The sequence below is a fragment of the Salmo salar genome, chromosome 08 (genome assembly GCF_965601325.2).
Source record: "Salmo salar chromosome 08, fSalSal1, whole genome shotgun sequence".
NCBI lineage: Eukaryota > Metazoa > Chordata > Actinopteri > Salmoniformes > Salmonidae > Salmo > Salmo salar.
Genome location: NC_138298.1, coordinates 10,689,499 through 10,701,193, shown reverse-complemented (window position 1 = coordinate 10,701,193; position 11,695 = coordinate 10,689,499). Strand labels below are relative to the sequence as shown.

Below are 11,695 nucleotides of genomic sequence, written 5' to 3'. Positions count from 1 at the left end.
GAAGGCACTGGGATCAATTTCCACAAGAAAACTCAGCCGGGGGTTCAATTTACCGTGGCGAGTTAGAATAGTAGAATACACAAGGTGCAATTTAGACATTTGGTTGTTCATCAGCAGTTTTTCTCTTACTATGTCAGTCACTGATAATCAGTCAATTAGCCCATGTTAGCTAACATTTTTTCGATTGCTAAGTTAGCTGGCCGCTAAACTATCGAAACGTGTTATCATGGTGGAATTACCCGGTGAGGGCCCCCACTGGTTTTGTTAGTCAGTCTAACTCCAATATCATATTAAAAACTGCAAACATTTCTCTCCACCCTATGGCAAAATGTGTAGAATTGCATGAAATTAGCTGCAAAACTGCAAATGTTCCTCTCCAACCCTTGACAAAATGAGTAGAATTGCATGTTATAAAATTGCTAAATATTCTCTCAGTCCCATGGCAAAATGTGTAGAATTCCAGTAAACGTGCTTTAAAACTGCAACATTTTCACCACACCCCATGGCAAAATGTGTAGAATTGCACGAAATGAACTCTGAAACTTGAAAAACGGTGCTCTCAGCTGTCAAGAGAGAGGCCACTAAAATGTTTTGCATGCAGACCTGGGAGCAACTGCGGTGAGTTCTGATTTTTTCTGAGTTGCACATCCCTGATTTAGGGAATAGGGTGCCATTTGGGAATAAACAATGGTAAAAGTAGAGAAGACGCAAGGATCTTTAAGAAATATTTTTTTCCAAGAATGCCTGTCATGGCAGATGCACAGTATACTAACGATCCAGGGTTATTGAGGGCCTTTGCTTTTGACGGTTGCATCAAGGACAGCGGTGAATTGTCCAGCAGTGATTGAATTGCCTTGAAGTAATTTACCTCGCGCCAACAAATATTCACCTTTCCATTGCCGTGCACCTTTGACTGAGTTACCAAGGAGATGTTGTGTGCGGGAATAGAACAGCAAACGAAGACTCCTTGACCCTTTGGTTTGACATGCAATTTGTCAGGGAAGAGATAAGAGAAATAAGTACAGTGACTTTTCCCTCCCATCCATCCGCTATAGTGCCTCGCCTGATCAGTCATATTAATGAAGAAATTTGGCGCCTCCGGAACAATGGGAAAGAATTAGACACTTGGAGAACATGTTTGCATAACGAGCTCCTTCGCCGTTTTCAACAGTTTCTAGTCTTAATCACCTGGCGCTCTCCAGAACACCTACACCCTTCTTCAGGATCAGATATGGGGACCACCGGACCGGGAAATGATCTGAGCCGCGGCATTAATCCGCTAAGCCTGATTGCTATTACCGCGGTGTGATTATGCAGCTTGATTACCGAGCCCACCAGAAGGACCATGGCGCGCCTGCTTCTACGCGTTCTCTAGGTGCGAATCAAATTACACAGTGATTACCTTGTAACGGATCAATCCAGACGTGGCGGCCGGTGTGGTCATACACCATGTAGACGTGCGTCTGAAGAAGGGTGACTGTGATTATTAATGGCTACTTGAGGTGGCCTGAACGCTGTAGACTTGAACCGTTAAATCGGACCCTGATGCGTAATATAACCAAATGCATTCATAATACGTTTCAGAAGAGTGATTATTGGATTATTGCCGTAGACAGAAATGTTTGGAGTTCAAGCAGAGACAATGGGGTTGTTTTGTGCTGTTGAGAGGCCCAGGGCAGTAACTACTTATATAGGCGTTCCCTAACTCATTCAGCCCCACAGTAGTGGACAGCTTGCACAGCGGATGAAGTGCAACTTTTCATCCCATATAGACATTTTAGTAGTGAATGCTTTTTATTATGGAGCTGTCTGTACCTAAATAATACCCTGACCTTAAGGGGTTATTATAATAACAGGGGTAATTATCTAACCGTAGCCCTTCTAGGTTCTTGCATCCTTCAAGTCATAATGTTTGCAGATGTTGGATAAATGCCAAGAACAGACGTGTGCTTGTGAGATGAAGTTGGGCTGCAACTAACCAAATGTACATGGAATTCTTTGACATTCCAATAGACCTAGTGCACAAGGCCAGAAAAGGGGATGGTAACCCTAACCCGAATTCGTAACGTGGGTGTCAGAGGTGGGCTGGCAGCCGTGGGGATAGGTGTGTACACGAGAGTGACTTGGTGTAGAGAAGCATGCGGACACGCACTTCCCAAAGGAAGGGGTAATGTAGCGAACTTAACCCAACACCTACCAACCTCATCAACAAGGCATAACTGGAATAAAGGATAAGGTGTTGGCTTGACAGTCGCTGGAACCGGGGGTAGCCCCGACCGGGACTTGAACCCGGTTCCAGCGACTGTCAAGCCAACACCTTATCCTTTAGTAGGTTTCATTCCCGCGTCAGGGTTTTTCATGTAACCTTCAACCAAAACACGAATATGGTTCAGGCAGATAAATAGTCAGGTTGACCTCATATCCTGTTGGAATGCGATTCAATGGAAAACACAACAGACAAGCGGGCTACGTTTTTTTTGTCTCACTGGCCCCTTAGAAAGCATCAATCACACATAAATGGTAGGGGATAGTCTCGACATATGAATTGAATTATTAAAACGCATTACCCATCACAGAACATTGACTTGAATGGGGATTTCCGTTCTAGTAATTCTACTTTTATGACTCTCCCTTTCTCCTGTAGTTGTTGTTTGAGCTTCATGTCAACCCTATGCATTACGGAGCTGACGGCTGGGGTCTGATTGACACAATGAGTTGTCATCACCGTCGTGCAGGGCCTACCCCTGTGAAAACAGGTCTCCGCGGGGTTCGCCAGCTTTCCCGACAGGACTACTTAACGGCCTTCATATAATTATTAACAACCCACCGTGTGGCTACAGCTCCATAAATGTCAACCTGAAAGTGGAGCTGATGCATTGTGGACTGGACTCTCATCTCCATGAAATATACATGGTTTGAAACAACATTAACATATATCTGAGGGCAATTCGTGACAGGCTATTTAGGGGGGTTTGGTAATTACAGCCGAGATGGTTGAGGCTGCAGTCATGGGGTTCACCGGAGTCATGTTCTAGATCTGAGGAAAAGAATACCAGTTTCAGCTGCTCGGTGCAGAATTCCATCAGTAGCACAGTTCAACAACTCTTCAGACTTCAAGTGTCTGGATAATGAATCACTGTAACTGCACAGCTATGCAATTCAGATTTCAACCATCCTCCACTGGACATGTTGGCTACTTAAACACTGTGCTACACCACTGAATATTCCCCCGTCCCCCTGTGCTTTTGGAAGTGGTGAGGATGGATTGAAGAGAACTGTTGCCGTCCATAAGTGATGATGGACAGGAGTTGGTGATATACGTTGAGCTCCCTGTGGTGTGGGTCACATGTTTCACGCTGCCTGGTATGGTGCGGTGTGTTGTCAGAGAGAATGCAGGCTCTTACACACTGGTGTGGGCAAGGGGCAATGTTCTGCCAGGCAGCCACGTCACAGGCACACAGGGGGTTCTAAATTGCCTGTCTGTCTGTGTTTTTGTTTGCCTGCCTGCCTGCCTGCCGATACACTACCAACGACAGATTGCCTGGAGAGAGTCCAAGCGAGTTGCCTACAGAAGGAAGTGTGCTGAAGATCTCGACTGTTTCTCCAGTGTTATCCCGATATAACTCTCTTTGTCTCCTCTCTTGGTAATCCCTACTCCCCTTCCGTCGGGGGACACAACGGGCTGAGTTGCCTTAACCACGGTCAGGTTAGATCCTGCTCTACTCTGCTCTAATGTGGACCAACAGCCAGAAAGACCATGCATAGAATAAAATAACTTTTTGGAGTTGTTAATGTAGGCATTTTCACATGCCATTGTTGGGAATTGAACTTTCAGGACACAACACTCAACACTATATGATGTGCCTGTGATACAGTATAAAGTATTGTTGTTAAAACCTCAAGTATAGCATAATTATGAGCATAATAATGGGCTGTTTGGACAACCTTATCAAGTCTGATCTAACTCATGAGTGACCAATGAGATAACTGATTGCCAGCTCAAGAGTACAACAGCCCGATGAGAGTGCAATCTGTCGTTTGCATAGAAATAACGTTAGACATTGAAATATCCTAGTCTCTTTCCTTTTTTTTATAACTCTGACACATTGATTCAAATGGACTCGGTTGCATTTAGTAGACCTACTGCCTACTTGTAAAGGAGCAGCACCACACAAAAGTCACAGTACCATTGAATTAGCAGGATGTGATTTCCTGGAAATTGCATTTCCTTTGTGCATATTCCTTTTGATAAGTGATATGAAGGATATGAATGATGAGCGAGTCAGAGCAACAACTGTCAATAGGTAGCATTCTCTCGACACAGCCAGTATGAAAAGGAGGAGGTCAAAAGAGACGATTGCAGTGCTACTGGGTCACAAAGAGCCAACTAGAGAGAAACAAACATCATTGATCTCTTATCTATCAGCATTGTGGGAATGGATGACAGGTTAGACAGAGGAGAGGCTAACAAGTATCTCTATGGGTCCATTTCAGGCTAACAACAAACAACAGGCCATAGACCTCCATGGAAAGAGGAAGTATTATTAAGGTCTCTTTCTGATGAAGGTCTGTTTAGACTGAAACATCTGCAGCCGAGGTTATACCAAATAAATACCAATTATAATGGTGTCATCCCTCACCTAATGTGAGTATCTCATCTCCACTTTTGGTAGCTATAAACCCGTGATCTTTTTCATGTCAGATGGACCAGAATCACAACACTGAGTAATCGGGTATTCACTTTAATGAGTTGGAGTCCAAAGCCTTGTGAGTCAACATTACATAGAACTGTGATGTCAAATGTTAGGATTCCACTATCTGCTGCTGCTAGGATGCCTCGTTAGAACGTGTATTTTTAGGAACAGCCACAATAGTCATCCATATGAGTGTGTTACTTACATAAAGGAAGTTGTCAGCATAGGGAGGAAGGACTGAGGAACTTCTATGCATGGACAAATGACTCTTGCAATGTTTCCAGAAAACCAAACATTTTATTCATAAACATTTGTCATAAAAATAACAACATCAATATTCAATTTATCGAAAGTATTTTTCATATAAACTGTGTATATATACAAAATTCATTATATACCCAAGCAGTTAATATAACTTAAGGCGAGTTAAACGTTTTTTTTTTTACAGTACCCTGACTGATTGGTGACATTCTCGCCAAGCCATAACCATTGTTTTGTTTTTTTGCTAGAGTGAATAACTTCCTCATCAGTAATGCCTTGTCAAGTCTTAAATCATCTCATCTGAAAAGTACATAAAACTCGCAGCAATGTGTGCTACCTGATTACTCAACAGCAATGTTTTAGTGTTGTGCTGCTAGTCAATTCTGGCTTGACAGTACAATGCAGTACATCGTACTGTACCAGGGCCATGTATAATGACTTACTAGTTTAACACTATAGTCCTCATCACGAACTGATTAGCAGTGTGATCAAATGATATTTTGAGTCACTATTATACGAACAGTTAGGTCATCTTTTACTTGTCTTAGAAATATATTTGATATCAAATGACAATCTCTCGAAAAACACTGTTTTGCTACCAGCCCTCCAAAAGTACACGTAAAACATTGTGAGTATGTTTAAAAAAAAGCCTTTTTCCACTTTAACAATTCAAGGTTAACAGTGGTCTTTTGAAATATGTATATACACAGCTATAAAAATACAAAGTACAGTCATACAAATATATTTATTTTCCATTTATGGTATAACTTTCACGATTTAATAATTCAACCATTTTTCTTTAAATACAACACAAAGACCAATCAATAGAATATTAATAGCAAAGCAAAATAAATTCTCAAAACCTTGGCACAAAATGGACTGCTTTGTGACTAAAGCCAAGAATAATGTGTTACATTCATGTCATAAAACGAAGTCTCTTTCACTTCCATTCGGTAAGTGGAGGACTAAGTTATTTGTTGGCTATATTCAATAATACCACATGAACATAAACATGCATTTGAAGAACCACTATCTGACTGGTTGCAGTGTTAGTGGTATAAAAGCCCCGAAAGCAAAAAATATACGACTTTCTAGTGGATAGAGGATATCTCAAATTAGATGTAAGTGCAATATAGCCCAGCAATTTCGATGCAGTTCGTTTTCTTAATGGTATATTTCTTCGTCGAGGTTTTGACGTTGGAGCTGTCCAGACGAAAGGGTACTGAACTGGTGCAGGCATTTGTTATGACGCCTTGGTGTTTGGTTTGAAATGATCAAATTGGTTGATTGTAACAGAGAAACACAATAAGTGTCTGTTGAGCTGTCAACTCGGGAAGGTTTTACAATCAAGTTATGCATGTCTTGCATAGAGTCAGCAGCAGCAAGTAAACGAGGGTCGAAAGAGCAGACCCTTTTCACAATTCGCTCCCCGATATAGCACTATGCAAATCTAACTCGCAAAACATCCTTATTCTAAGACTCCCTATAGAGACGTTCACAGTCAAACCAATTTCACTCGACCTATATGTCACACCGCAAACGTTGATAGTCGACCTGTAATCAGCAATGAACTGTTAAGCGTTTTATCTTCGACGGAAAGATTGTAATGTTGTGTGGACAGAGCTACTCGTGTGCGTAATGGTGTCTCTTCAAATTCCCTCGGGAAGAGTAAATGGCCATGCACTGATCACTTGTGGCTTCAGCTCCATCTTTTCTTTCTGTTTCAGGTGCACGCGACCGTGCCGTTTCCTCTCGTCGCTCCGAGCGAACCTTTTGCCGCATACGTCGCAGGAGAACGGCTTCTCTCCCGTGTGAGTCCGGGTGTGGGTGGTGAGGTGGTCGCTACGGCTGAAACTGCGCAGACAGATGCGGCACTGAAAGGGTTTGTGTCCCGTGTGGATGCGGATGTGCCTGTTGAGTTCATCCGAGCGGGAGAAGCGCCGGTCGCAGTTCTCCATGGGACAGGTGAAGGGTTTCTCTTTGGCAGGCCCGGTGGAGGCGGCGGGGCTTTTCCTGACACGCGGTGCCTTTTGCGCGCGTGGCGTGTAACTTTGGGAAAAGGAGTCTGGCAACAAGGAGGAGTAAAGAATTGAGTCTATAGTACTGGGTAAAGCGGGTGAGGTAAGCTGGCAAGACGAATCGCACTGATTAGATAATGGCGGAAGTTCAATGTTGGGAAACATAGCTGGCTTGAGGAGGTTGTTGGTTGAGAGATCCATGACTGGCACTGGGTAGTTGGGGTAAAGAGAACTGCAGAAACTCTGAGAGCAGGTGTCAGAATAGCACTGCTCCTGCTTGATTCCACCTTCAACTTTGAACTCAATCTCTGGGTTAGGACACATGGGTGAAAATGAGTCCAAAAGTTCCTTTACATCCACTTGTTGGTCAGACGGAAAGTCACTGGACATCGGGAACGTTTCTGATGATTGGAAGCTCGTTTCCAAATAGGCGTCCGATTTATTGAACGTGCCCCATTCGTAACAGCTGCTCTCGAATTCATTCTTGACCACCACTGGAAAAGACGCAGCTTCTGACTGCGGAACGGTGGTGCTGTTCTGGTTTCGGACTTGAGCGGGGGAGCCGAAGCTCACCTGGGGAGAGAATGAATCTTGAGCTTGGCCGCCGGACTGACCGTCGGGGTAGCTGGGGCATGTCTGCCCCGGCGAGTACAGGGGCGGGGTGGCGCTGCAGGTGGAGGATTGCCTCTGGACGCCCGCGTCTCCGAAGCTGCCGCTGTCCATGGTGCTCAGTTGAACTTCGGAGATCGGTAACGTGGAAATACCGACAATTTCTGTGATCATGTTGAGCAATGTCTCAGTGCTGCACGTGCCCCCCTGAGTTGCCTCGACATAGAATCTGCCTGAGTAGGCGAGGGAGGAGGAGGAGGTGCCTTTGGGCCCCTCGCAGGGATTAAAGGCGAAATCTGAGTTGGAGGCCTCGGTTTTCAGGGTTACAGGTGCTCCCTCTGAAAAAGAAAGAGGGAAAGTTTGGCATTACAAAGGTTGATTGTAGTCTGATAATTGCACATAAAGTAAAGTCGTTATGTAATCAATAAGCATACATGCGTAACATGTACCGCTGCAAATGGGCCAAATTAAATCCATGGGATGTTTTTAATAAATCACAATGTGCAACCACAAACAATCAATGCATGCATATTGATTTATCATATTATGCAATGCAGCAAGCGGCTACTGCGAATTTACCAGGGGTAAAATGGGCAGGTGCTCCTCTCTCTGCGCCCGAAAACATCTCCTGGGTATCTTTCCGAGCGCTATTTTCCATCCCCAGGGAAGAACCGTTACAATTCTCAAACTGTGGGTAGAAGGAATCTTTAGAGTTCAAATCCATGTTGTTCAGCATGATTGTGAGATTGATTTCAAGTCTGTCAATCCAGGTAAGTGTAGGTAGATAAAAAAATAAAACAAAGCAGATGCAAATTATGTGTCCTTTTCCCTATGATGCACGGGGTCGTCGATTATCCCCGAAAATGTGCAGGTGGTCGTTTGAGGAAAATGGTGTCAACAAATAATTCGAAATGTCCTTTTTGTCCAGATGACTGCGTGCTGTATCGATTTGTAGCTTTTCGGCTATCTGTTGCTGTGGGTATGTTTCACACCAGTGGCTTCCCTTGCCTCTCCTTATATACACTCCGGCGGGTCGCTAGAGCCCTCCCCCCCATTCATCGGCTCCAGTGAGAGGATTCCCTGCTGCGTGTAAACTTCATGCCCATACATGGGCAGAGGATGTGACGGGCTTCCCCCAAAAAAGGAGAGTTACGATTCTAACGTTGCAACACGTCTCTTGGATCTGCGAGAGAGACTGCCATTGATATGCCATCGGGTATGTTTCTGTTATGTATGATAATAAACGCTTGAGTTATCAAATCATGATAACAAGATATCATGGCAGTGGCATGGCAAGTGTTCTTACGTTAACTCGGTCGACTAGTAAACATCGTAGCTTGTAGACAGTCATTCGATGCCGTGTGGAGATGTCTCATGTCTTCTGCCACCAACCAACACACTTAACTTAATTTCTCATCAATTAAACAAATTAAGATTAGGAAGGCTTTAGGGCATAATACGTTGTGTATAGGCTACTAAGCGAGACGAATCAATTTCACTTGTCTGTATGATTCATAGAAGAGGGATTATACAAATCAAGTTAACTGTGATGTAGACAAGGAAGAAGCAATCCCTCCCCCTAATTAGAACTTTCCATTGTGGCAGCTGAAGTTACTGCACACATCAACATTTAACTGGTTCTGAAAGTTTGACCACGGGCATGTATAACATAAAAAACTAACAGTTGTAGGCACAGTTTCCTTTGTAGTGCACTGCTTTTGACCGGGGCCCATTGGGAATCGGGTGCCCTTTGGGATGCAACCTGTAGGTTATCTAAGCTATGCACTTGCTCACATCAAAAGATGACAGACCTTAAACTCAAAAGAGAGGCATTGGATCACCTGATAACAAAGGGGCAATAGGACAAATCTTTGAAACATTTGATATTTTTGTTGTACACTTCATGACCAAAGGTATGTGGACACCTGCACGTCGGACATCTCATTCCAAAATCATGGGCATTAATATGGATTTGGTACCCCCTTTGCTACAGCCTCCACTCTTCTGGGAAGGCTTTCCACTAGATGTTGGAATATTGCTGCGGGGACTTGCTTTCATTCAGCCATAAGAGCATTAGTAAGGTCGGGCACTGATATTGGGCGATTAGGCCTGGCTCGCAGTCGGCGTTCCAATTCATCCCAAAGGTGTTTGAAGGGGTTGAGGTCAGGGCTCTGTGCGGAGTTGAGGTCTGGTCTCTGTGCAGGCCAATCAAGTTCTTCCACACCGATCTTGACAAACCATTTCTGTATGGACCTCACTTTGTGCACGGGGGCGTTGTCATGCTGAAACAGGAAAGGGCCTTGACCAAACTGTTGCCACAAAGTTGGAAGCACAGAATCATCAAGAACAGGGGTGGGCAATTCCAGTCCTCTGGGGCCTGATTGGTGTCACAGTTTTGCCCCAGCCCCAGCTAACACACTTGACTCCAATAATCACCTAAACATGATCTTCAGTTTAGAATGCAATTTGATTAATCAGCTGTGTTTGCTAGGGATGGAGAAAAAGTGTGATACCAATCATGCCCCCAAGGTCTGGAGTTTCCCACCCCGATCTAGAATGTCATTGTATGCTGTAGCGTTAGGAATTCCCTTCACTCGGACTGCCAGATGGTGAAGCGTGATTCATCACTCCAGAGAATGCGTTTCCACTGCTCCAGAGTCCAATGGCGGCGCGCTTTACACCACTCCCATCGACGCTTAGCGTTGTGCGTAGTGATCTTAAGCTTGTGTGCAGCTGCTCGTCCATGGAAACCCATTTCATGAAGCTCCCGACTAACAGTTATTGGGCAGACGTTGCTTCCAGAGGCAGTTTGGAACTCAGTAGTGAGTGTTGCAATGTGTGTCGCTATGCACTTCAGCACTCGGCGGTCCTGTTCGGTGAGCTTGTGCAGTCTACCACTTCGCAGGTGAGCCGTTGTAGGTCCTAGATGTTTCCACTTCACAATAACAGCACTTACAGTTGACCGGGGCAGAACTAGCAGGGCAGACATTTGACAAACTGACTTGTTGGGAAGGTGGCATCCTATGACGGTGCCACGTTGAACGTCACTGAGCTCTTCAGTAAGGCCATTCAACTGCCAATGTTTGTCTATGAAGATTGCATGGCTGTGTGCTCAATTGTATACAACTGTCAGCAACGGGTGTGGCTGAAATAGCCGAATCCACTAATTTGAAGGGGTGTCCACATACCTTTTTATATATAGTGTAGCTGCTGCTACTTCAAACTCGATCAGTTCTAACGTCGTGGCCCCACTGAGCACATGTGGGCGACAGAAAGGTAGGCCTGGATGCTGTTTTCTTTTATAAATGCAACTCAGGAAAAGTCCTTGCTGGTAATTGCTTCCTACACGCTGCTGCTGCTCAGCACTGAACTGTTTTCACTCATTCACTTCCATCGTTGTCTAATAGCAAACGTGACCGCTGTGGTGGCGTTGTCACTGTGCTGCGAGCCTAAACTACAAAACACTAGGCTATCTAAAGGGTTGGCCTTTCAGGTATGCGGGGGAAATCGATCATACCCCGAAGTGTTCAGTGGTTGAGCCAACCTGTTCACACAGACGTTGACATTTCAAACAATAAAAAAGCCGTTTTATTTTCACTATTTGATGCTGGGTCCATAGAGGCGATGTAGCACATGTCCCTATGGGGAAAGTTGTTTAAATCGAGTGGACAAACTGTTATGTGCATGAGTTTTCTTTCCATGATATCAAAAAGTCGATAAACACTGAGTGTACAAAACCTTCCTAATATTGAGTTTCACCTGGTTAGTCTATGTCGTGGAAAGAGCAGGCGTTCTACACTTTAAGCAGCGGAAATCAGTCGTCGCGCTGTCCATGGTCCTGAAAGGACCCACGTATAGCCACACTCCGTTGCGCTGATAGGGGTGAGTTCAGGAACACGGACAGCGCCAGTGATGATTTTAACACTGTCACCATATAAACGCTATGGAAGCTTCATTACATCATATTCCCATCTTAATTTCACATATAATCTATATTAATACACACGTGTATTGAAAACAATAGTCTAGGCTACGTATTGCAATATGATGACAATTGGTAATGGTATAGCCTACCTAAACGCGCTAAAGACTCTTTGTAGGACTTATTTGAAC

The 11,695-nt window shown here is 44.3% G+C and overlaps 1 protein-coding gene across 1 annotated transcript; it reads right to left on the bottom strand.

Moving 5' to 3' along the window:
- Positions 1-5,026: 5,026 nt before the first annotated feature.
- LOC106609975 (uncharacterized) lies at positions 5,027-8,306 on the bottom strand. Its single transcript, XM_014209058.3, has 2 exons — positions 8,162-8,306; positions 5,027-7,920 (listed from the first exon to the last, which is right to left on the bottom strand). The coding sequence occupies exons 1-2, from the start codon at positions 8,304-8,306 to the stop codon at positions 6,605-6,607; spliced, it is 1,461 nt and encodes a 486-aa protein (XP_014064533.3). The 3' UTR covers positions 5,027-6,604.
- Positions 8,307-11,695: the final 3,389 nt, after the last annotated feature.